This window comes from Bombyx mandarina, chromosome 15, assembly GCF_030267445.1.
Source record: "Bombyx mandarina strain Sakado chromosome 15, ASM3026744v2".
NCBI lineage: Eukaryota > Metazoa > Arthropoda > Insecta > Lepidoptera > Bombycidae > Bombyx > Bombyx mandarina.
Genome location: NC_143221.1, coordinates 2,483,040 through 2,506,992, shown reverse-complemented (window position 1 = coordinate 2,506,992; position 23,953 = coordinate 2,483,040). Strand labels below are relative to the sequence as shown.

General features: G+C 35.0%; 1 protein-coding gene across 1 annotated transcript in view; it reads left to right on the top strand.

The window, feature by feature from the left end:
- Positions 1 to 23,953, top strand: part of N (neurogenic locus Notch protein) — a 172,519-nt gene that overhangs the window by 27,400 nt on the left and 121,166 nt on the right. Inside the window, exon 2 of the mRNA XM_089733047.1 lies at positions 20,415 to 20,493. Coding sequence (XP_089589173.1) covers positions 20,415 to 20,493 — 79 coding nt within the window. The remainder of the gene's footprint in view (positions 1 to 20,414; positions 20,494 to 23,953) is intronic.

Below are 23,953 nucleotides of genomic sequence, written 5' to 3'. Positions count from 1 at the left end.
GGGTGGACGAGCTCACAGCCCACCTGGTGTTAAGTGGTTACTGGAGCCCATAGACATCTACGACGTAAATGCGCCACCCACTTTGAGATATGAGTTCTAAGGTCTCAAGTATAGTCGCAGCACCATTAACCGTTTTCCCACTAGCCTAATTTTTTAATTTTCGTAGCACCCGCCCTACCTAATGTTCCCATCTTTATTAATGCTCGCGATACTTAAAACTTAATTGATAAAATATGACCATTGCAATACAATAAACCTTAAGTTATGTGTCGGTTGATGAAAACTTTTATCAATATTTTTGTTTCTTAACTATCTGGGCTTCTTCAAAATGGAATTTGCTTCACTGTTTTATTACATTACAGAGTAGTCAGATTCAAAATATATTTTTAAATGTTCATGGTATTGTAGATATATAATAGTTTTAAATTTTTCATATTGTGTAGTCATTTTTTAGAACTTCCTTAAACTTATCAACATATGCAAATCCTTGAATTTATTTCAGATAATAAATTGAATATGTAAGAGGATTGTCGGATTAATACAGATTATCATAGTTTTTATTATATTATAGATTGTCATAGTTTTTACAGATTAACACATTGTCAGTAAGATTCTGCAATTGCTTATCCTTGGTCTAAACCTCTAACCTCCTCGAGTTGCCACCTGACCGGAATGCATTGTTCTCAGCGTAATTGGCATTAGAAAATTCTGGAACCGCATCGAACAAGGGAAGTAATTAAGTATATTTATTGTTCTCCCTTATCTAAGAATGTTGCACGAGCGAGTTTACTATTGTTGTTTTAAGTTAGATAACATTTTCTTAAAACACTTTTAGGACTTTAGCTAGTTCATTGTTTACAATGTCTTTGGTACTATAGTTTGGGAGGTTTGTCCGAGCATAAAGAGATGAAATACAGATAGTAAAATAACACATGTTGATTCAAAATAACACAATATTTTGAATAAAATTGTTATTGAAATCAGTAATAAACGTTTTCATCACTTAATATGAAAGAATTTAATGACCGTTAAAATAACTTATGGTGAAATAATGAGAAATTCAAAGAGTTATAACTTTCCGTACTTGAGGTATATTTGTCTTTTATTTAATAAAATTTATAGTTAATTGGTAGAGTCTCTTGTAAAAAAATCATCTAGAATAATGTGTAAAATAACAATTTAAGTTGTGAAGACAGGATAGTAACCATTTTTGCCCTTAGCACATGCACGAAGGGTCCCCTCGTGACGTCAGCGGCAGCTGCAACTAACGTATTTCAATGGTACACCTCTCTTTCTAACATTCTTCTTATTATCTGTCGTCTCTTTCGCGCATTGCATATCTTTCATCCGGTCAGCTAACGTTTACCATTATGGTGGCATATCGATTTTAATATAATGACTGTACCATATACTGTACTGTACCATATATACTATACCAAAAATAAATGTATTAAAATAGTTTGCCGAGGATGAAATTGATAACGGGGTGGATTTAAAAAAAAATGGCGCGCCAATTAAAAAAGTTAGAACTTTCAAGCTTGATATTCAACGAGATTAACTAAACGAAATATTCCTTAATTTCATTGAACTAATTACCTCCAGTGAATCAAAGAAAATTAATAAGTTAAAGTATTGCAACAGGTCCCAATAAACCAGAAATAGGAACAGAAAGAAACTGATTTAAAAAAAAAAAAAAGAAAAAACTGTACTCGATACAGCAGCTTGAGCACCTTTTCAAAATGAAGGAAGCTTAGAAGGCGCATTTCCATCGCGCGTCGTTGCCATCGATAAGTCATAAAAACTACCATGCCTTATGGCCGAATTCCACAGATCCGACCACGTGTTTCATGTCTATTTTTTCTATCGGCTTTTTGTCTAGCGTCGCTTTGTATTTTTATATCCAAAGGCATTCAAAATGTAACAATAGAAAAAAAAAACGGATTAAACATTAAGGTACATGTAACACATTTGGGATAATATGTATTTATTATTTTAGCATAATAATATTTAGTAAGATACTAGTAACGATTTTAATTAAATTTCAAAATTCGAATTCCTTTAATGACATCTTCTAAGGACATTTAATAATCGCTGTTTGACACAAATTCCTATTAACTCGTATGTGTTAGTAAAAATAGAGGCCGTTGAACTGAAATCATGCACGTTTAATTGCTCAATTTAATTTATACGAATGATACTTTTGTTTATTGTAATAGTGTGGACGTCTTGCTGAGCCGATGCTTGTTTCAAACCAAACATTTTGGTAAAGACGCCATAAAATTTTGGTTAAATTAATAACCACATTTTTAATTCTCAAGTTAAGAACCTCAAATTAATTGGCTTGGTTAATTTTAAGCGCTTCGTGAGAATTTACGTCGATCCCGACCTGTAACAATTAAAGATTTTGTTTCATTAATACCACTCTCCGTTCGTGTATGTAAATTGGTGGTATTAAAATTTAATTATATAAAACTTTTTATAATGCGGCGTTTGTTTATTTATTAAACGAATCGTTTCTTTCGTATTGTGTTTTTTGTTACGTTATTGAGTATGGATGGATTCTGGAACTCTTTTATCAGTAAATTAAGTTTAGTTTATGACTTTTTGTTCTGCACTTCGATTCATTTTATTCCAAAATCTCTGAGGTATTTAAACAAAAAACAGTTTGCTTGATTCTTATCCCACACTTCAATGACCTATTTAATACTTTCGAATTTTCTCAATAAATTGAAAATCAACGTTGGGTATAGCCGATGGTTTTCATCAAATCTCGCTACAAAACCGCAGTGTTCATCTCACGATCTAAGCCCTGCAGTTCGGTTGAACACATGAATGTGTGTTCCCACCGCACCCTTCTGTTGTGTCAGCGTTCGGCGGGCTCAAGTGTACGACATCTGGCGCGACCCAGCATCACATGTGTTGATTGATACTCGCCTATATGGACGATTCAATATTTTTAAAAGTTATCTGTAAAAAAATATAATGGAAAGGGTAGTTATTTTTCCAGTTTTTATTAAAAGTAATATAATATTCAACGCATTTAAAGCCTATAAGCCAAGCTAGACTTTGCTTAGTCCATAAAATTGGTATGTAACCATCATAAATTATTAAATATTTGAAGTCTGCAAAACAAAAATAGATGAAATTTAAAAATAGACTAAAAGTACGGAAAATATTGATTTAGTGTCTAATAAGTAATAGCTCATTATGAAATATCCAATTTACTGTCAGACCGATCTGTGGAGACCTTATTCAATTATACCGATCTTATAAGCGCCTTACTGGAATATTTTTTTATGTTTCTTAATAAAGGCTTCCCGCGGTTACGGTATGGAAATCCTGTAGATGCTTTCGAAGGCGTAGAATGACTGATTACGTGGATCTATCTAAGGATTTATTTTTATTTTCAATTGAAAGCTTATTATGATCTATGAACCATAGCTATGTTTTGGTAGCCATTCCCAATTGTAATTTTATTTATTCGTCCAATACCTTTATTTTGAGTTGGATGTGAATTTAGCTGTTAACAATATTTAAAAAAAAACAATTTATGTTAATGTGTCGCAAGTAAAATAAACCTTGACGCGAACTTAATTGTTGTGGACCAAACCGCCAATCAAAAGCAAATTATTGTTCTATTATAAACAAGAAAATTGATCAAAATGCGCCGTGTTACAATCATTACTTTAGCGAAGGTCGAATCGCCAACAAGCTTTGTCATACATGCTATTATGTTGATGATAACAATCTACTTTATTTACATGCTCTGGTTCCGGCAGGACGATGATTAAGCAAAGCTCCACGATTTGAATATTTAAGAATTAAAATGGACTAGAATTATTGAGTTATTGCAATCGATATGCTGATATACGCTGTTCATCAGAATTAATGGTTAAGATTTTATATATCCAAGAATATCTTTATGTTAGTGATCTAGCAGCAGAAGACTATCAAATAATGACCTAAAACCAGTATGAGGTTTCAAACAAAACAGGTTAATCCTCATAAAAGACATTTATGATCCATCAACTCACCAAATCTAGTATTACTCAGTTTTCCCATAACAGTTAACGGTACAGCTCTGGCTACATTATTACCTACTGTTCTCATACAATTCCCGATATTTTATATAGCGAAACGAATTACAATTGGTGTGTTTCGTACGTAACTTGTACAAGTTGCGGCTCCTTTGATGTCTACTTTATCTGTACCCAATTAAAGTCTATTACATGTCCCGTGAGTATATTTAATCACAAAACGCTTTAAGTTCGTGCTTAATAACCTATAGTATAATTTTGTTAATCGTTAATTGATTTTAGTTTTATTATTCGAGTTTTGTAGTATCCGTTTCCCTTGAGTTACTTTCTAGTGCATATTCAATGCACTAACTAGTGTTGCCCATTTCTGTTTATTTTCAAACACAATTATTTAGCGTCTGGCATTTTAAAACACTGTTATTATAACATTACAGTATCTTGAATACGTTGTAGCAATATACACTACACATCTGATTAATCGTACTATTCGAACTCAAAACGATTTATGCACCAATTTAACGGACCCACTTTACTATCATTATGGCAATAATGCCTGCTTCTGAGAGTATTCATGTGTCGTGTTCCTTTATTACGCTTAGCTAAAGATTGCCTCTACATAACAGGATTCATTAAAATACTGGGTAGGACAGAGTAAGCTGGGAATTATTGCGTTCAACTCAGCGAATATTATTTTCTGAGACTGTTAATTCGGTTATTTAAAATGTTAATACGTAACAAGTCTTAGCTCGAATAATTGAAACCCTGTTACCTCGCGGTAATTCTGCAGAACCATAGATATTGGTATTATTTCCACACGTATCTGAAGATAGTGGATTTATTGTCGGTACCATATTTGTGACAAATAGTTGCGGCGGTATGGGGTCGTAACATCAGGTATCGAGAGATAGCTCCTGTGGCGCGACACGACATCCCGATTACCGCTACAAGGGGCCCCACTGGTTCGGTATCCAGTAATGATCTCGTTGAAGGTATATTGAGCTTGATTCTGTCGACTGCAAACCGTCCACTTTATTATATATTTATAAATAAGTCCAGTTTTATAGAGATAAATAGAATGAGCTGACCTTTTTTTTTGTTATTAAATTATAGTTTTTTTTTTTATTTGTTGTTAAGGACATGCATAAATATTATTTTTTGGTTTCAATAATAATGTCTTCTATACGAACATACTATCAAAATAGTCTGTACTAAGTTAGGCAATTAAGTAGATTATTCCCTATTTGGGTATTTTTTTAACTGTAGCGTATATCTATAATTATCACTGAACTGACTTGAAAATACGTTCGTAAATTTCTACCTCTTTGGACACTAACAACTACTAGATATGCAAATTAAACATTATACATTTACAATACGATCGAGTAGTGATAACGACGGTGCTATTCTCGGCACCAATACTTTCCACATCATATATCAAGTAATATACCGTATCCTATTTGAAGATTCATACGCTATCAGATCCATGCATCATCTATGTTAGACTTGTTGATCTTGGGGCCGCATTCAGAAGTAATTATGACCATTTCCGTTCAGGTTTTTCGCTTGAGGTATTTGATTTTTCAATAATGCCTAAAGAACTAACAGTCCGACACATATTTTTAATCTAAATTAACATCATCGTTGCATTCAACGGAATGGTGGTCGACCGTCAAGTTAAATAGCACTCTACAAGTGTTGAGTTAAAATATTTTATTAGATTATTTCGATGCGCTTATTGACTGCACTTAATATTTCAGAACTGTGTTTCGCATGACAAAAAATATATTGCACGAATAAAAGTATTGGACTAAAGCAAGTCAGAAGCCCAGCTCATTTTACCACGGCAATAGGAGTCCATCTGGAATAAATCTATTGTTATAGTTTTGTAGGCGGTGATACATACATACTAGCTCTTCATATATATGTAATACTCGTATATCAAAGTTATATTTCCTGCTCGTTGCGGCCCTGCACTCAATGCAATAGTATAAATGTCACCAGTTCATTAGACGAGCATTAGTCAGAACTGGAGCCGTTGTAAATGGGCCCAAACATATTCTACTGCCCACGCTTTCGCCAACGTTTGTCCAGATTGTTAGTATTATGTATTCGTTAAATAGTTGCACCTGCTGTTTGAAGCTATGATTTTATAAGAATTTTACAATTCACCAATTTAATTTTACGCTAATTTTTATATAATAGCCTGGTCATGCTTGAGACTATTGCTTTTTGATAGAGAATGATGAGCACTTGTTGTGATTGATATCAGGTTATTATTGGCTAATTAGTAATTGGTATTAGTAAATGTTCCAATTCATCATTATATAAGTTTCAAGAAGTTAAGTGTTCTTGACTGAAATATTTTAATATTGTAGCCATAATTGCATTATTCGAAATGGCTTCAGGCTTTAAACCAGCAAAGCAGTGCACTGGTCCATTTAAGGCGATATTGTATGAAACAGTCCGATTTCACCGGGCAATTAAAATTATAATGTCCGCGACTGGTTCTCGTTACGAGCCGAATGTATCATAAGGATTTGTTCATAATATCGACTATAAAATCGAATATGTATATAAATGAATATCGTCTTCTGTAACTGATGTGTAGTTGCGTTTTTTTTACCTCATTATTACTTAACCTCGATTATGGGATGTGCTTACGGTCTGCCCATTCTGAGTTTGAAGTGGACGTCTCAGTAGTTTTGGATTAAAGAATATCTTAAAAGCGAGAAGTGCTTCTAATATAGACACAATGCGGTCTACAGCATTTGCTTAAGAAACAAAGAGTCCCTTATCCGATCCAATCGATCAACAGCAAGACTCAGCATGTACACTGTGTTCATTGAATCTTTTCGGTAGATTTTCGGGTATTGCTCGGTTTCCTTTTCCAGAAGAATCTTATCATGCTTCCAATTCTGCAACGGCCAAATGAAGGGAAGCTAGTTGCTGTAGCGAGAATTAACAACGGCCTTCGTAAAAGTCTGGCAAACTAATATCTTCTAAAATTCGATATCATGTCAGATATAACGAAGTTTCTTAGATATGAGTTGACCTTTTCCCATCAAGTGGATGGCTATATCTTTTATCTTTGATCGAAATTACATAATGCGAAAAAGTGTGATCAATATTTGGCTGTTGTAACTGTGAAAGTTAAAAATGGTCTCATTAAACAAGATTGATTAGTTGTTTGGTCTTAAGATTTTCTTATTTCTTCATATCCTATGTGAATGTGTCCTAACTATAAATCCAATTGAAATGTTTATTTTGTTGTTTTTATTAAAACCCGTTTAAGTTATTGATGTCCATTTAATACGAAGAATGTTCTCTGCAGTAGTTTTTGTTGATAATGCGAGTTTGTATCATAAATATATGTAACAAGTACTTCTACAATTTTTAAAGAAAACTTTGGCTTTAGTATAGTTGTAAAAGTTATATGAGTTTCATAATTACCGATAATCAATATCGATAGATCAAATTAAAATATCCTATGTTAGAAAATGTTAGAAATGATCGGTTGGTTTATCCGACTCTTATGAGAAGATAGGGGTTTACGACTCCAGCCTCTTTTATGCAGACGGGCAGATGGCTCACGGTCCACGTGATATTAAGTCCTTAAATGGTACAATGGAATTTCCAATCCAAGGTATATATTATAACATTCAATACCAGACACCCAATTATCATTAGCTCTAACTAGCACACCAACACTCTCTGACCAGTAATATTTCAAATCGAAACAGACTGTTTCATTATCCGTACATTGTCATGTCTATCTTATTTTACCGATTACCTTTACCAGCTTAACTTCATTTTTACTCCTTGTAATTTCTGGGCGTAAGACCACACGGGGTAGACCTCTACTCAAACATAAAGCATGGCTAGTGGGCTATTGACATGACAATGACAATGATTCACAGGCACATTGATTTAGAAATCTTTGTTTTGGTAATTTCGTCATTTTAGCATTTTATTGAAATGATTTCTCATTTAAAAAATATTATTTATCCTTAATTCGTACCAATGATAAGATCAACATTACTTTTTTTTTTGTAATTGAGGGATTACGGACGGCCCGGAGGCCTTTCCAGTTTCACCAAGGCAGTATCAACATAATTTTTTTTTAATATTTACAATTCAGCACGTCAGGATTTTTTAAGGGAAACAAAAAATTTCTCATCCCTATTTACAGTATTAGTAATATGTAAATAGGTTTACCGAAAAGGCGATGAGTCGGTTCCACCGCATCCCATTATCGAGGGAACAATGGTGGATTGATGCTCTCATTTTAGCTGAAGCCTTATAGAGCTTAGCACAATTGGATGTTAAGAAAGGTGGTTTTGGGCATTTGTGATAAGTTCAAATTTGGTGTATTCTGAAATGAGGAAGAATTTTATCACGATCGAATGGTTACAACTCACGATGATAGCTATTAAAAATTGACTCTGTATTTGCAGTTCAACAACTCTTTTAACATAAACATAGGTCCTATTAAACGCCGTGGGACTATTTTGAGGAATGGATAATACTTAAGATTAACTATCATTACAAATCCGAGTCTTCTTAAAATTATATCACGGTAAGACTAATGAATTAAAATGAAGAATTCACTTTGAAGTGATAGCTTGTGTATTACTTTTGATATGGCCATAAAAAATAATTTACCTTTCATGCTAATGTAAGGATTTAGGCAATATCCACACAAGATTAATTATAATTTCTAATTAAGAGCATCGGCTTCTTTTGTGTAATACTATAACGAAATAATAACGTCCTAAATCAAACGTGATCGAAAGGAAGTTGCGAAAATGTTAGAGAGTAGTAGTATAAAATATTCAAAATTAAAATAAATATTAAGGAAACATTTGCTTAACAGGAAGTTTGTGGTGTTGAAAACGACACTAATTTGTGATTCCGATAGCGTGGCCGAATTTGACCTTTCTTTACACTAAGCTTTATAAGTGAAAGCCAATCAAATTACAGGCGACACACAAACTTTGAGATCAATATGTCACGTTTTTTTTTTTAAATATTGAACAAAAGTCGTTTTCCGAAAGATATCGACGAAGTATCGAATCTCAGCATATATCATTTTGAAAACAATAGTAGGGTAGCAGATTTAGAATTTATTTGCTTCTATTTTTACATTTAACAATTCATCAATATTTCATTTATATATTTATGATAATTCTTTTGTGAAAGTTGAACTATGAACCAAAAATGTTAGATTTTCATCTTTTCATTCTCGAAAGATTGTTTCTTCTTCTGCTTCTACGACCAGTAAAAACAAGGAAACAAAAGTCACTGAAAGCCAACGCTCTTAGTATTATGAAGACATTAACATACTAAATTTCGACAATAATAAGTTCTGAATGACAAATTTGAAAGTACTATATGTATAATGGATCAATACATCACAGTACTAAGCAGTTATGCTACAATAGAAGTATTTCTCAGCACAATCAGAAAAGGTTTGTCACACGAACATTGTTAAGATAACAATGACGGGAGATTGATGATGAAGATCTGTTAAATAAGTACTTTGTATGTATGCATTTAGGTTTATATGACCTCTTGTTAACTTTCTTGTGTGTATTGGAATATTCAGTGTATACAATCCAAATTATAATTAATCAGCTAAATTAAGTCTTCACAGTACTATCAAACGCGTATCGAACATTTGTATTATCAATAAGTTGCAGTATTAAAAATTAGTACTGAGTTAAACCTTTACCATTTTTCTAGTTATTGATAAGCTGTACCCAAAAAAACTTTTCGTAAATACTGGTACCTAGAAATAGAATCTTAATATACAGTTCTTCTAACATCCTTTCGCGGCATTAGGATTCTCACTGAAACTAAAGCTTAACCATTTGGGATAATTTATGCAAAGCCAAACCGTAGCCGGGCGGCTGGTGGTAAAAATGGCAGCCACTACTTCCAAAAGTTTCGGTGACGTCTATTTTGTGAGAACTGTTTAGATAGATAAATTGTAAGAAAGATCACGTAAACAGGTGAACGAAATATTCTAGTCAATGGGTTGACCGAGATTAGCTTCTATCACGGCGTATTAACGGATGCTACAATAAATAGTGACGTTTGCATCCTCAATTACAATGATCCGTGGGCCGGGTCACCTAGTAGCGTTGCGCAATCTCGCATCGGGCTTGTCTCTTGTTCATGTAGATTCGTGTTGTGTGATCAATGTATTTTAAACAGTCATATTGTATGTACGAGAGATATTTTTTTGAATTGTATTAAAAATACTTGCTTGATTAAATTTTTCGAAAAAAAAAAAAAGAGTAATCTCAATAAAATATTTGTACCAATCCCTAGTGTCAATCGTAAATGGTCCCTTAGTTGAACTATTCTAACTAGGATAATTTGTTTAAATTTGTTTTTTTTTTCCAACAATATTGTTTTTGTTTTCAGCAGAATTGAAGCAACATTGATCGACACGATTCTTTTGCGAAGATAGTTTTTGAGCTAGTGTCAATATGCGATGTTTATATTTATTCAAAAAATAAAAATAACAGTGTTTTACAATAAAAAATGTAATGTATTTAAAACGACGGGACACATGAAATCTCATTGACGAAATAACTTCTCGAAAATTCGAGAGGCGATGCTCACATACCGAGGGCGAGTTCAACCCCTAAAATTAGTGCCACATTGTACAGATTGGATTAATAATACAACATTGATTATATCATTGTCTGCCGAGAGATATTGCAGTCAAACGAAAAATAAGTTGTTTTTAATTTGAAATCTTTCTATACTCTCAAATTTATTTATGCTTAATTAAACGAAGTAGCTAGCTGGTAATTATTTCAGGACCAGGTAAACAGGCGTCAGAGATTGGCAGCGAATGTGAATTTAAAGCTTTTTTTTAAAACACTTTAGGATGATTCCACTGGATTCAGCGTTAATAATATTTTACTTTTGTAGAAACATTTTTTCATCGAAATTACAATCTGTTCTAATTATATTATATTTAAAGTTTTTATCTTTTCTTGTTACTCGATCACCCAAAAATTACTAATCGAATTTGAATGAAATAATGTGGTGTTTCATTTATAAATAAATGAAATTCTGGGCACGTCTAATTATTAATATTTTCGAATTATTTTTAGTTCATAAAAACATTTGAGGCATCTAATTTTATATACTCTTTTTTATGTACAGTAACAATAAATTTGACACGATAGGAGCCGGAAACAAAAGTTTTTTTAAATTCCTAATAAATCCAATCTAGTCCAAATAATTCCCACTTCATCTTGCAAAAAAATGTGATTGATTGATATCCTTGAATTATTAGTGATTTAAATTATTTGTTAAGGCATTCAGTTATTGTGCATTCAACAACGGTATCTAGCTTGTGCCGTGCATCAACTAACTGGGTTTATCTTATCAATAACGCTTGCTCACTAATGAACACACTACTGCATAAAGTAATCTTTATGTTTTGATACGGTCACTTAAAAATACACATCGGAACTAATTATATCAAATTTTATTCACACTTTCAATATTTGACTTTTTCGATTAGCATCACCCAACCGAAGAACGCTTTCACTAACTCAATTTCTTGAAGTAAACGGTAGAATTCACAATATGACGATTATGGAATTATTAAACCATTTGATACAAGAAGTATCTGTTCGTTTTACGCAAAACAAATACGATATTTTTCTGCCTGTAAAATATATTTTTAACGTGATATAAAATACCTTAAAATAACATCGTGTAATAAAAATGAAACCGGCAAAAATATAATTTGCATAATTACTGGTGGTAGGACGTCCTGTGAGTCCGCACGGGTAGGTACCACCGCCATGCCTATTTCTGCCGTGAAGCAGTAATGCGTTTCGGTTTGAAGGGTGGGGCAGCCGTTGTAACTATACTGGGATCTTAGAACTTCTCTCAAGGTGAGTGGCGCATTTACGTTGTAGATGTCTATGGGCTCCAGTAACCAATGAACACCAGGTGGGCTGTCAGCTGTCAGCTCGTCCACCCATCTAAGAAACAAAAAATAAAAAAGGCCTATATACGTACTTCTGAATCAATGAAACAAAACTGCACCTAGCGGTATTCACAAACAAAATACGAATGTTTTTACACAACATTCGATTCTCAATGGAAATTTCGCTTATTATCGCGTGTTAAACATCCATTACATTGTTCTGATCAATCTCTTCTGACATTATCGATTTAACGGTTGTTTTTGATAAAACAAAACGTTTTATGGGCGTTCGATATGAGTGTCGTGGGAGGCGGATGATGGCACGGCGGTGCGCGATGCACGACCAGTAATATCTCGGAGCAGGGTTCTGACAGCGGGCAGCGAGGCGATCGAACTTGTATCTGTGAAGTGGAAATTTCGTGTGCGTCTTTGAGCGGTCTCTGAATTGAGTGCAATCTAAACTATAGAATTTGCTGGGTTTCGCCGTGCCGAAGGAGGCTTTGACGGTACCAGTCTCCTTCCATTTTCGGTCTTAACATTTCGCTTAGTGTTCGGTAATTCAGCTGTTTTTTTTATTGCTTAGATGGGTGGACGAGCTCACAGCCCACCTGTTGTTAATTGGTTACCCGTGTGGACTTAAGAGATCACTTGAGTCCGCACGAGTACCATGTAAACTCAAATCGGCTTTAAAATATTAGGAATTGTCTCAAACAATATCGTTACCTCGGTTTTGATGACACGTTCGTCCAATGAGCTTCAAAAACACTTGGTACATCGTATACTCGAGTACATTTGCTGAAAAAAAAGCTTAATTTTAGAAGCGTTAATATGTACTACTAGGTACTACGAAGGCTACAACAATTAACGATCTTTGTGAAAACAAGCAAAAGCTTTAGTTTCTTGTAACACAACCTTGAGTGTCGTTTTCCATCTCGAAGCAAGATACCGTAGTCACAAATGCATTGGTAGAAAAGTAATTACTTCAAACCGGACCGACATCCGGTCAACGTTTTTAATGCAAAACAACCAAGCATGGTGGCAGGCACACAAAACAGCGTGGTGCCTAATAAAAGTGACAAAACCCTAATTTGGTATCTCGTTAATAATATTATGAATCTCTTCTTTAAATTTTCTAATGAAATACCTACCTACTTAACAAATGTTCACGTTTGACTTCCACGGTAAAGGAATAGAATCGTGTAATAAAAATCAAACCCGCAATAATTTTAATTTGCGTAGTCACTGGTGGTAGAACCTCTTGTGAGCCCGCACGGGTAGGTACCACCGCCCTGCCTATTTCTGCCAAGAAGCACTAATGCGTTTCGGTTTGAAGGGTGTGGCGGCCGTTGTAACTATACTGAGACCTTAGAACTTATATTTCAAGGTGGGTGACGCATTTACGTTGTAGATGTCTATGAGCTCCAGTAACCACTTATCGGGTGGCCTTTGAGCTCGTCCTTCTATCAAAGCAATAAAAAAAATGAACACTGAAATAACTCATTTTTCATTACTTTTCAAAACATGATTACTAAATGTTTCGTAGCGAATGTAAACAAAGATAGGTATGTCATACGGCTAGTGTTTAATTTAGATTCCACTTAACGCCATATAATTTATGAGCCTATCCATCGAAAGCAATAAGAAACAGCTTTTAGGTATCCTCAAGTGGGCTTAGATAAGGCTCTTCAATATAATGTAAATAAAGTATCATCATGCAAATATTATTCACACGGATGTTACGGAGGTTGATTCGTAGGCAATTTTTTTTAAATAAAATTTTCAGTAACTGTTATCATAACGGTAACGTTCCCACGGTCGATTGATAACGTATCGCTTCCTTGCTGAGTCAAGTCGGCTATTTTTGTTGTGTCGATTTTAATTTTCGATTCGCCACCGTCGACCGGATGTCGACCAGTATGCAGAATACATTCTTTTTCATTCATAAACGGCTCGTTGGCCAACAGAAGAGACTGGGCAGGTTATATATAGTAATAATCTAAATGAACCAAAGGACATATATCGACGCTTTCGACACTGACCATCCGTAATGGCAGTAAACTATAGGAATGACATGAAATTATAATTGACGGCATAAACAAATTAAAATCAAAATACCAAATCGGGAGAAACAAAAATTGAATCTAAAAACATAGTGATCATGAAGTTTGACAATGTCAAAGTTAGATCATTAGCCTACATTGGCTCAAATACAGCAGGAAATTCAAGTAACATGGAGGCGTAACTGGTCTAATGTTGGAGAGAAAGGAAAGTAATATAATAATACCCGTTCCCACTTAATTTTACTGGAGTTTCCAAAACCTTGTTTTAGTCAATAATACAATTGGTTTCAATATTCGATCGCGGTATGCAGATGACAGCTTTGTTAGATTTAAGACCGATCGTTCATTTGCTAAGTGGCGTAAAACAATTAGCATGTTAGAGATTATTCTAAATTAAAGTAATGCTCCAATTTCAATGGCTACTTGATGAAAAAATCCACGTGGTCGCGTGTGGAACTTATATTACGGCCGCTAAATCGATTCGACCGTTGAATGAATGCGAATAATTGGTCTTTATATATCGATTGTTTCTTGTGGGATAGTCTTCGCCAACTGCGTTCGGAAGGAAGGCATTTCTCATAATACGTTCTGTTGTATGTTGTAATTCTCCAGCAAATTCCAAACATTATTCACTCAGCCAAATAAAATTGGGAAATATTAAAAATGACGGGTTCCAATGCTGTTTGTTGTTCCTCAAAGGCATTCGAGGTCTATTTTAATCAGTATACAACAGTAGCCGGAAAGCATAATCGGTAGCGATAGACATATGTTTATGATCATAGCTGTTGCCTATATTTGTTTACCCAAAAAACCCAACAAACCCAACCTCCCTCCGCTGTCTTTGTTGAAATTACTCGCGTATCATTTGTCGTACTTTCATGGTATTTTAATAAAATCTGTGTCACGACAATTGTTCCAATTTTCATGTCAATTGGAAAACTATGTGCAAACGCTTAGAATACTAATAAAGATACAAACAAACATCTATGATCATCATTTCATGTATCATTTAAAACGTAATTTATAAGTTTGTGTTACTTTTAAGGCTTAATAAAAGTTAGGAGAGCCTCTCGCTAACCAACTAGAGATTTTGGGGAATTCATAATTATAATTTATTAAAATTGGAAAATAAGGGAGATAAACTGTTAACTCAGTTTTAGTTCTGGAATTTACGGTGACTTCAGCTATCCATGAATATCTGGGAGCACCAAGCGATATAGGAAATACAATGGCATATTTAAACATTTCAGCATTCTTTTCTTGTTGAATTCGTCCCTGTATTTTAGTCTTGTTAGTTAAGTTGGCAAAAACAATGGCTGACCTTATAAAGTGAAACCGCTCGTCTGGACCTGTTTTTGTGTAAACCTTGACTTCGGGAATACAGAAACTAGTCGCTTTAAAAGTGTCCGGAACATTCTATTGAATTTCGTTTGGAAAAGAACTCACATTGGTTACGATAAAACTAAATAATGATTATTTTGAATCAGTAACACTGTAAGACAGAGTATATTATTCATATCTGGTGATGCAACCGTTGTTGCCTTCGAATCCCATTGAAAATACCAATTGTTTTTAGTAAATTCATACCTACTTTTTACTGGTGGTAGGAACTCTTGTGAGTATACTGGTGGTAGGACATCTTGTGAGGCCGCACGGGTAGGTGGTGGTACCTAACTAATGCGTTTCGGTTTGAAGGGTGGGGTAGCCGTTGTGACTATATTGAGACCTTAGAACTATATCTCAAGGTGGGTGGCGCATTTACGTTGTAGATGTCTATGGGCTCCAGTAACCACTTAATATCAAGTGGGCTGTGAGATCGTCCACCCATCTAAGCAATAATAAAAAAAATGCATGACAAAGTCACTTTAAAAAAAATCGTGAACGAAATAAGCTTTTTATTCAGCCGTAAGGTTTTTTAGTTTCCTTTACGTTAAGTGGCTATGGGAGCCTATAGACATCACCAAGAAACGCTGATATCTCGTAAAATGACATAACGCTAGGTTGTGGGACTCAAGGGAGTTTGGACGGGCGCGGCGGTGTCTCGGTTAGGGTTTGTGTGAAGCAGTTTGTATAAGATAATTTAAACATTTTTTTTTAATTTTCGTTTTAATTCCGCCTTTATTATATTCGTATTTAACACCTGAGATCCTGAAAATGAAAACCCAAGACAAAAAAACTACCAAAGTTCACTGTTAGTTGTTTCCAGTCAATATTAATAAATAATAATAAATATTTACTAACAATCACGCCATGTTAACTGGTCCCGTGGTAAGTTCGTATAGAACTTGTGTTACAGGTACCAGATAACGGAAATAAATGTAAGATTTTTATTATACACATACACATATTTAATATACATCCATAACCCTGGAAAAGACATTTTATATTTATCATACAAATATCTTCTCTTGGCGGGATTCGAACCCGCGACCCCCTTTTGTAGTGACCATGTCACTTACCACTACACCAGACGGCCGTTAAATGTTAGTCAATGAATGTTTCTTAATATAAATTTGACGGCAATTAACATAAAATTTACAAATGCCGACAAATAATAAATACATTTGTCGTCCGCAACCACGAACACTTGAAAGCATACGTCTACGATTAGATTTAAAAAGCCTTAACTTGGAAAATACTGCAATTTCTTTGACTTGAAGTTTCGTTTTCACAGCAGGTATAATAACTGCACACATAATTAGCACCCGGAATCTCTTGTGAAGTTTTAATTAATAATCTTTTTCGGGTTTTTTTTGTCAGTCGTCTCCTTACACCTTATCGTTGAAATTGACTGTCAAATATTGACTTAATGTAAAAATCATTTTTCCCACGAATGTATATCAATCGAAGAGGAGAGAATTTGTATTTTCGTGTTTATATTTAGATAGCGTATCAATTTCTTTTAACTTTACAAACGATGCTTATCCGGCGGCTTTACGTTTTGGCGATGCGTATCTCATCCATCCTACGCAGAGGTCGTTGACCGATAAAGTAGCTCGAACAACTTTTTTTTGTGATCTGCATTATATATTAATATTTGCGAATGGAATGGCGATGATAAATTGTTGCCGTAGCACCATAGATGTATGCCGATACTAACTTTGACACCTCATGTTAAAGTCTAAATTTCAATGTACAACGAATCTCTCAATCTTCAAATCGGGGTGCATTATTGCTTCGCGGCAAACTTGGGCAGGATGATGGTGCACTTCTATCAAAAGGAAACTTTGACTTTCCTTAATAAATTTGAGCTCTATTCCATTAGGTCACTTCCTAAAATTGTCATTTTAGCGATTCTCGTAATTAATTACAAATATATATATATATACAAATAAATTAGACTGTTATAAATAAGCTTCCTCATTATCGATTTTATTTCCGCGACACTCTCATCCGTTTATCGATAAAAATCTATAACGTTTTGTGTGGTCTCAGTACTGATTGATCGATTCGTTGAGATCACATCTCGATTCCTGTTGTGCGTTGTTGACGACACGTGAACGATAATTATATTGTTTTATTTTGTATCAGATGAAACGTTTTCTTCTTTTTTTTGGGGAATTTTTAGTCTGGCAATTTTAAATGTCTTATAGATTTGTGTACGAGAATTATCATTCATCATTATCCTGCCCTTCTCCCAGTTACCTGGGTTCGGCGCAACATGATCTCTCCTTCCATACTCTTCTATCATATACCATTTCTTCGCTCACTCCCCTCTTACCCATATCGCCTTTCACGCAATCCATCCATTTCTTATTAGGTCTACCTCTTCCTCTATATCCTTCCACGCTCATAGTTAACATTTTCTTACCACGAGAATGAGATAATGAAATAAAGTTTTGTGAGACCAAGAAGATTAGTAAGCGCTATGAATACTCGCGCCATCATGATTTCCATTTAATGTAAGAATTAAATGTAATTTCTACAAGTAATCGCTTGAAGATTCAAAAGTATTTCTTGAAAATGTTGTCATAGCTTCAATTTGTTCAAAATTGTGTGTGCGTGAACAATTGATGTGTCAATTTCGATATACGTCTGGAAATCTAATACTTATACTGAAATAAACATAGTGATTATAAACAAAAAGAACATTAATTACTTAAACATATTGGGCTATTAAGTAAATATTAAGTCACAAGATTTAATTGTAGCTCGATTGCAACATAGTCCATAAATAATTTAATGTAACAAACAACGACTGTGTCCCAATTCGCTCGTTATGGCAACGTGATGGATAATCATTCTAAATGTTCATATTTTTCGGTTGACGCATATCGTTATAAATTGTAATCTTAGATGTAAAGGTCCGCTCATAGTGGCTAGATTTCGTGTGAACGAACGATAGAAAAGTTTTATTGAATTTTAAAATTTTAAAGTATTACGGACTCACCGCCAACCTCAAGCACCGGTCATCATTCTCGAACCCGTCGCTTGCGACGAAGGGTTCGGCGAATAAACTAATCTACAGACACAGCCCACTGAGTTTCTCGCCGGATCTTCTCAGTGGGTCCCGTTTTCGATCCGGTGGTAGATTCTGTGAAGCACTGCTGTTGCTAGGGCTAGTGTTAGCAACGTCCTTAGGTTAGAGCCCCATGACCTTACCTACTCGTTCTGTGAATCTAGTATAGCCCATCGAGGTTACTAGAATAGGTAGGATAAAACGAATAAAACACTTATTACCGCAAACTGCTAATGATTTCAGGACTCACTTTTTCTAAGCGTTGCACAAACTGCGACAACCCGTAGCGCTAGTGTCGCATTCAGTTGATTGCGCGGGTACCGGGCAAGTTGGCGGGAGATTTCAAAAATTATAATACCCCAAAATCGAATATCATGCAGTAATATGGACAAATAATCTAATCAATTCTTACTATATCATCGAGATTCACCCTATATCAAGGTAAATGATGAAATTTACTGCGGAGTATACGTATAGAAATTTAATTTACAAATGTATATAATCTGAGGGGTAGGTAGGTCTTGGGTAGTTGTAAAAAAATAACTGAATTAACGATATTCCAAATGTTACATGATGAATTTTACTGTGGAGTCTACGCATAGAAATATAAATTACAAATGTATATATTCTACCTACCCTTAGTAGGTAGGTCTTGGGTAGTTGTAAAAAAATAACTAAATTAAACATATTCCAAATGTTACATTTAGAACAGTCGAAAGCATATTATTATTATTATAAGTACGTCTGGAGCTTATAATAATTATTAGTCTAAGAGACGCTTGAGGTAATTAGTACTGTTATGTCAAAACAAGTGCTAACGTATTATAACAATTATTTGGTGCGTGCATACAAAGTTAAATTCAAAAGAAAAGTCGAAACAAAATATCCGTTTTATTTCTAAAAGCTTGTGTAAAAACAATGGTAAGGTAATTACCATCCATCTTTTAGTTCACCTTTGGAAGACTATTTAACAAAGTCTTGAAAGAAGATACGCTTAAAACTGTGTCAATGTTTTTTTGTCGGAAGAAACAATTATCTTGAATGATTGATGATCTTTTGAAATGTTTACTAACCAAAAAATAAAATCAATTATGGTAATATAAGCCTTATGCAAGCAGTTTCCAATTAAATATATCCAGAATCAACGACTCAGTTGTGGAATAAATTCCTAAGTTGTTATAAATTTATACTTTAAATGAGAAGCAACTTATTTAAAGATAAACACTCATTGCTCTTATGGTAATAATCATGCAAGATTATTCTAGTAATAAACAATAATGGTACTTACTTTTCCTGCTAGATTCGATAGTGACCGATGTTTCAAATCTTTCGTTGGTTCCTTTAATATGGCCTATTTTCGATTTCAACTTGATATTACCAGAAAAGAACTGGTACATTATTTGGATCTAAGCTCACTCGGGATTTTTTACTGGTGGTAGGACCTCTTGTGAGTCCGCGCGGGTGGGTACCATCACCCTGCCTATTTCTGCTGTGAAGCAGTAATGCGTTTCGGTTTGAAGGGTGGGGCAGCCGTTGTAACTTACTTGAGACCTTAGAACTTATATCTCAAGGTGGGTGGCGCATTTACGTTGTGGATGTCCATGAGCTCCAGTAACCACTTAACACCAGGTGGGCTGTAAGCTCGTCCACCCATCTAAGCAATAAAAGATAAAAAAAATGTACCACAGTTCTACCTATTTTTACCGCAATCTAGTCATGCATTTCAGACTTTCTGCTTCGCAGGGCGGGACAGCCGTTATACAAACTTGAACCTTACCTTAATGTAGGATTTACCGACCCAAAATAGAATCAAAATACACGAGAACTTTTCAGAAATGGGGGAAAAAATATATTAAAATAATTACAAATATTTAATAATGTTTTACTTTTTGTTATAGGTTTCGTCTCATGTTCACCGTCGCCGTGTAAGAACGGTGGTACCTGTGCATCGTCACCAAGAGGCGAATATTACTGCAAGTAAGTACCATATTAATTTAATGGCTATTCGAATAAGTATTATAATATAATTTAGGACTACTTTTATCGTTGAATCTAGCTTTTATTCGGACTAGTGCTCCCACGGTAGTCGAAAATCGACAATAATTAATTTATTCTCAGTTTGACCACAGACTATACGCAATAAGAAAAGTTTGACAAATTTTGACAATAAAAAAATAGTATACATGCGTGTGTGTGTGTGTCAAATACACGGTACTGTGTGTACTATGTAATGTTTTGATTTATTGATTTAATGTATTTTTTATGCATAATTAAAAAAAAAAGATTAACTTTCTGCACTCCTCTGTATTCTCTATAAGTGTAGGAAATTTCGCAATCCTCCGTCAGCGCAATTTTCGTAAAGAGGGGTACAACTTTTTGCTTCACGTATTAATATGCAGATAGTATTTCTTTCAAGTAGCAGCGGCATTAAGTCAGGTCTAGTGTTCGCATTGATCGTTTTTATTCAATATCATGCACGTGTACTTCAGAATCCTGGATTAGAACCTCTAGATAAACATATTTTTTTGCACAGTAATCAATTTAACAATAAGTAAACTTTGTAATTATTCAATAGTAACATTGAAGACTTATGCAAATAAGGGAATTATTTATGGACAGATCCAGCATATTACATTAAATTATAATTTGAGATTTTAATACACTTAATGACACACAATGAGCGCTTGATGTGCTCCGAATAAAAACTCCATTTTTCTTAACTCTCACTGCGACACGCGAGACAAAGGGTGCTGGAGCCATACGGCCCTAAAGTAAAAAAAAAATCAAGATTATTGTGCACATACCTTTACGGCTAGCGCAATAGGTCAAGTCAAATAAATCTGAAATAAACCCGCCTGTTATCAGTCTGGCGATCTGAGGCTATATAAGGACAGGTACCGAACATTTAACTGTTTCGCAAAAAAAAAACAACGTTTATTTTAATTACTCATACAACTTAATTGAAAGTTTTCCGCTAGCACTGTTCTATCGTAATTTTAATTGACGAGCCGTTTGTTATTTCTTATTTACTAGTGAAACTAGGCCACGTTCCGCGATTACTACATGTATAAAAATCAATATTTATTTATTTATGATATGGGTGGACAAATTCACGGCGCATAGACATCAACCACGTAATCATGAATAGAGCCACCCATCTTGAGACATTAGTCCTAAGCCCGAGTTTATACGATGGCTGCACTGCTTCGCTACTTCTTCAAACCGAAATGCGTTGTTGCTTCATGGCAGAGATAGACAGAGGTTAGCATCTATACGTGCCGGCTCCCAAGACGCCCTACCACCACTAACACCGGTTCCACACGTTGGCCCCAACGTTGAGCGGTTAAATTGGTGAAGTGTCCACACGTTGGCTGTTATACTAGTTCCTTTCCGTCAGAGCCAACGTGAAGATGTGCGATACCGAAATTGAAATTGCTCTAAGTGTTTATACAATACTGAGTGCGTATAATTTATATTAGAAAAAGCCACGTCAAGGGAGCGTTTTGCAACAGGACAGAAAAACGCCAACATGTGGATACTGGACGGATCGCGAACGTTGGCACAGATTCCTTTGACAATATCAATACTCGACGGCCAACTACCAACGATCGCTCGAACGCTGGGGCCAATGCTATTTTCTAGATCCACACGTTGGGCGAGTGGCGTTGGGGCCTATGTTGGGGCCAACGTGTGGAGCCGGCGTAAAAAAGAATCGCGCGTCAACTGTTTCACATACTAATGCAAAATTCACTACCAACAGCCAGGAAATAAATACACAGATTGCAGTAGTTCACTAGATTCTGTATCACTTTATTTGTAACTCCACTTGTAACATTTTTAGGTATGTGCTCTGTACAGGTTACACGGCTTTTTCCGACTACCGCCTTTTTTTATTATGTCTCGTCCCCACTAATGCCATTGCTTTCACCAATAGTATTGCCATATGTCAATCCGAAAATTGTATAATTTTAACATGATTAATATTATATTTTAGTAATTTTACAAAAAACCTTACACTGAAGTGCCAGCATCAAATGTGGCTGCAAACGTTGATTTAGGTAAACCACTAAAAATATATTGAGCGTTCATTTGGCATATTCAATTCGTATACCCGTTTCTTCATGTGGCGAGAAAAATCCTCTCAACGCATATCTGTTGTAATAGTCATTATTGAGAAGTCGCATGCCATATTTATCGAAGTAACCGTTATTTCATTTACATTCCCCCTTTATAGCGACCCTAAAGGACGTTTATAATTTGTGCCGTGTTATACTTAGGCATGTGTGACTATGAAGTTTTTATACGTGTTAAAAATGTTTTAATCACTTAGTCTATTACCATGGTTTTTCGAATTATAATATGACGTAATAGCGTCACTTTTTTACTATTGCTTGAGATGGGTAGATAGTCTCTTGGCCTACCTGGTCATCATAAGTCCATAGACAGCATTACGTACCGCAGCCGTTCACCTTGAGACATGAGGCCGAAGTCCGATACATTAAATGACGTTTGATCTTTCCACCGTAAAACAGTCAACGCCGAATATCTGGTGGCGGTTAATTAGCCGGCCCCATATAAGCCTCCAGCGGTCGCGGAGGGACACGGGAATCCACCATGTGTATTTCTCCAAGAAAGTCTCATGAGGCCACGTCAGGATCTGCACATTGAGGATTATCGACGAACGGAGGAGTAGGGTCTTATAATTTTTATCTGGTACGGTAATTTTCTGCGGTACGTTCATAAATGAAATGAAATGAAATGAATCATAATGAAATTCTCTAAATGTTTTAATTATCTGTTTAAAGCCCTGATGGGCTTAAACTGGAAACTTTAACATTGCTCAAAATTAGATGACGAGACATGATAGAACTTTTCGAACATTATCTAAATTAACTAATTACGTCTTGATCGATATCTATCCGTAGAGCGAGTAAGTAATTTATACCCACTTAGCAAAATCGTTTAACATAGGAAATTGCATTGGACATACGAACTGCAATGTTGAAAATCTCAACCTACTGAGTTTCTCCCTGGATCTTCTCAGTGGATCGCGATTCCGATTCGGTAGTAGATTCTGCGAAGCACTCCTCTTGTTAGGGCTATTGTTAGCAAATTCTCTCAGGTTGAGCCCGTGAGCTCACCTACCCGTCCGCGCGTAGCTAGAATAGCCTTTTAAGCTCCCAGCGAATTTTTTTTATTTTTTTTTATTTTTTTTTTATTGTTTAGATGTGTGGACGAGAATAGGTATAATAGAATAGGTAGGAGAAAAAATAAACTGGAAAATATAATTAATTTTATTACTCTGGCCCAATATCCTGTCCATACTAGTTAGTTTACAGCGAAAACAAGCGGGCCGTTACAAGCCATAATAGCATTACGAGCGGGCCTATCTATTGCGAAATAGTTATCTCTGCTCGTGGGATTGGCGAAATCAGGG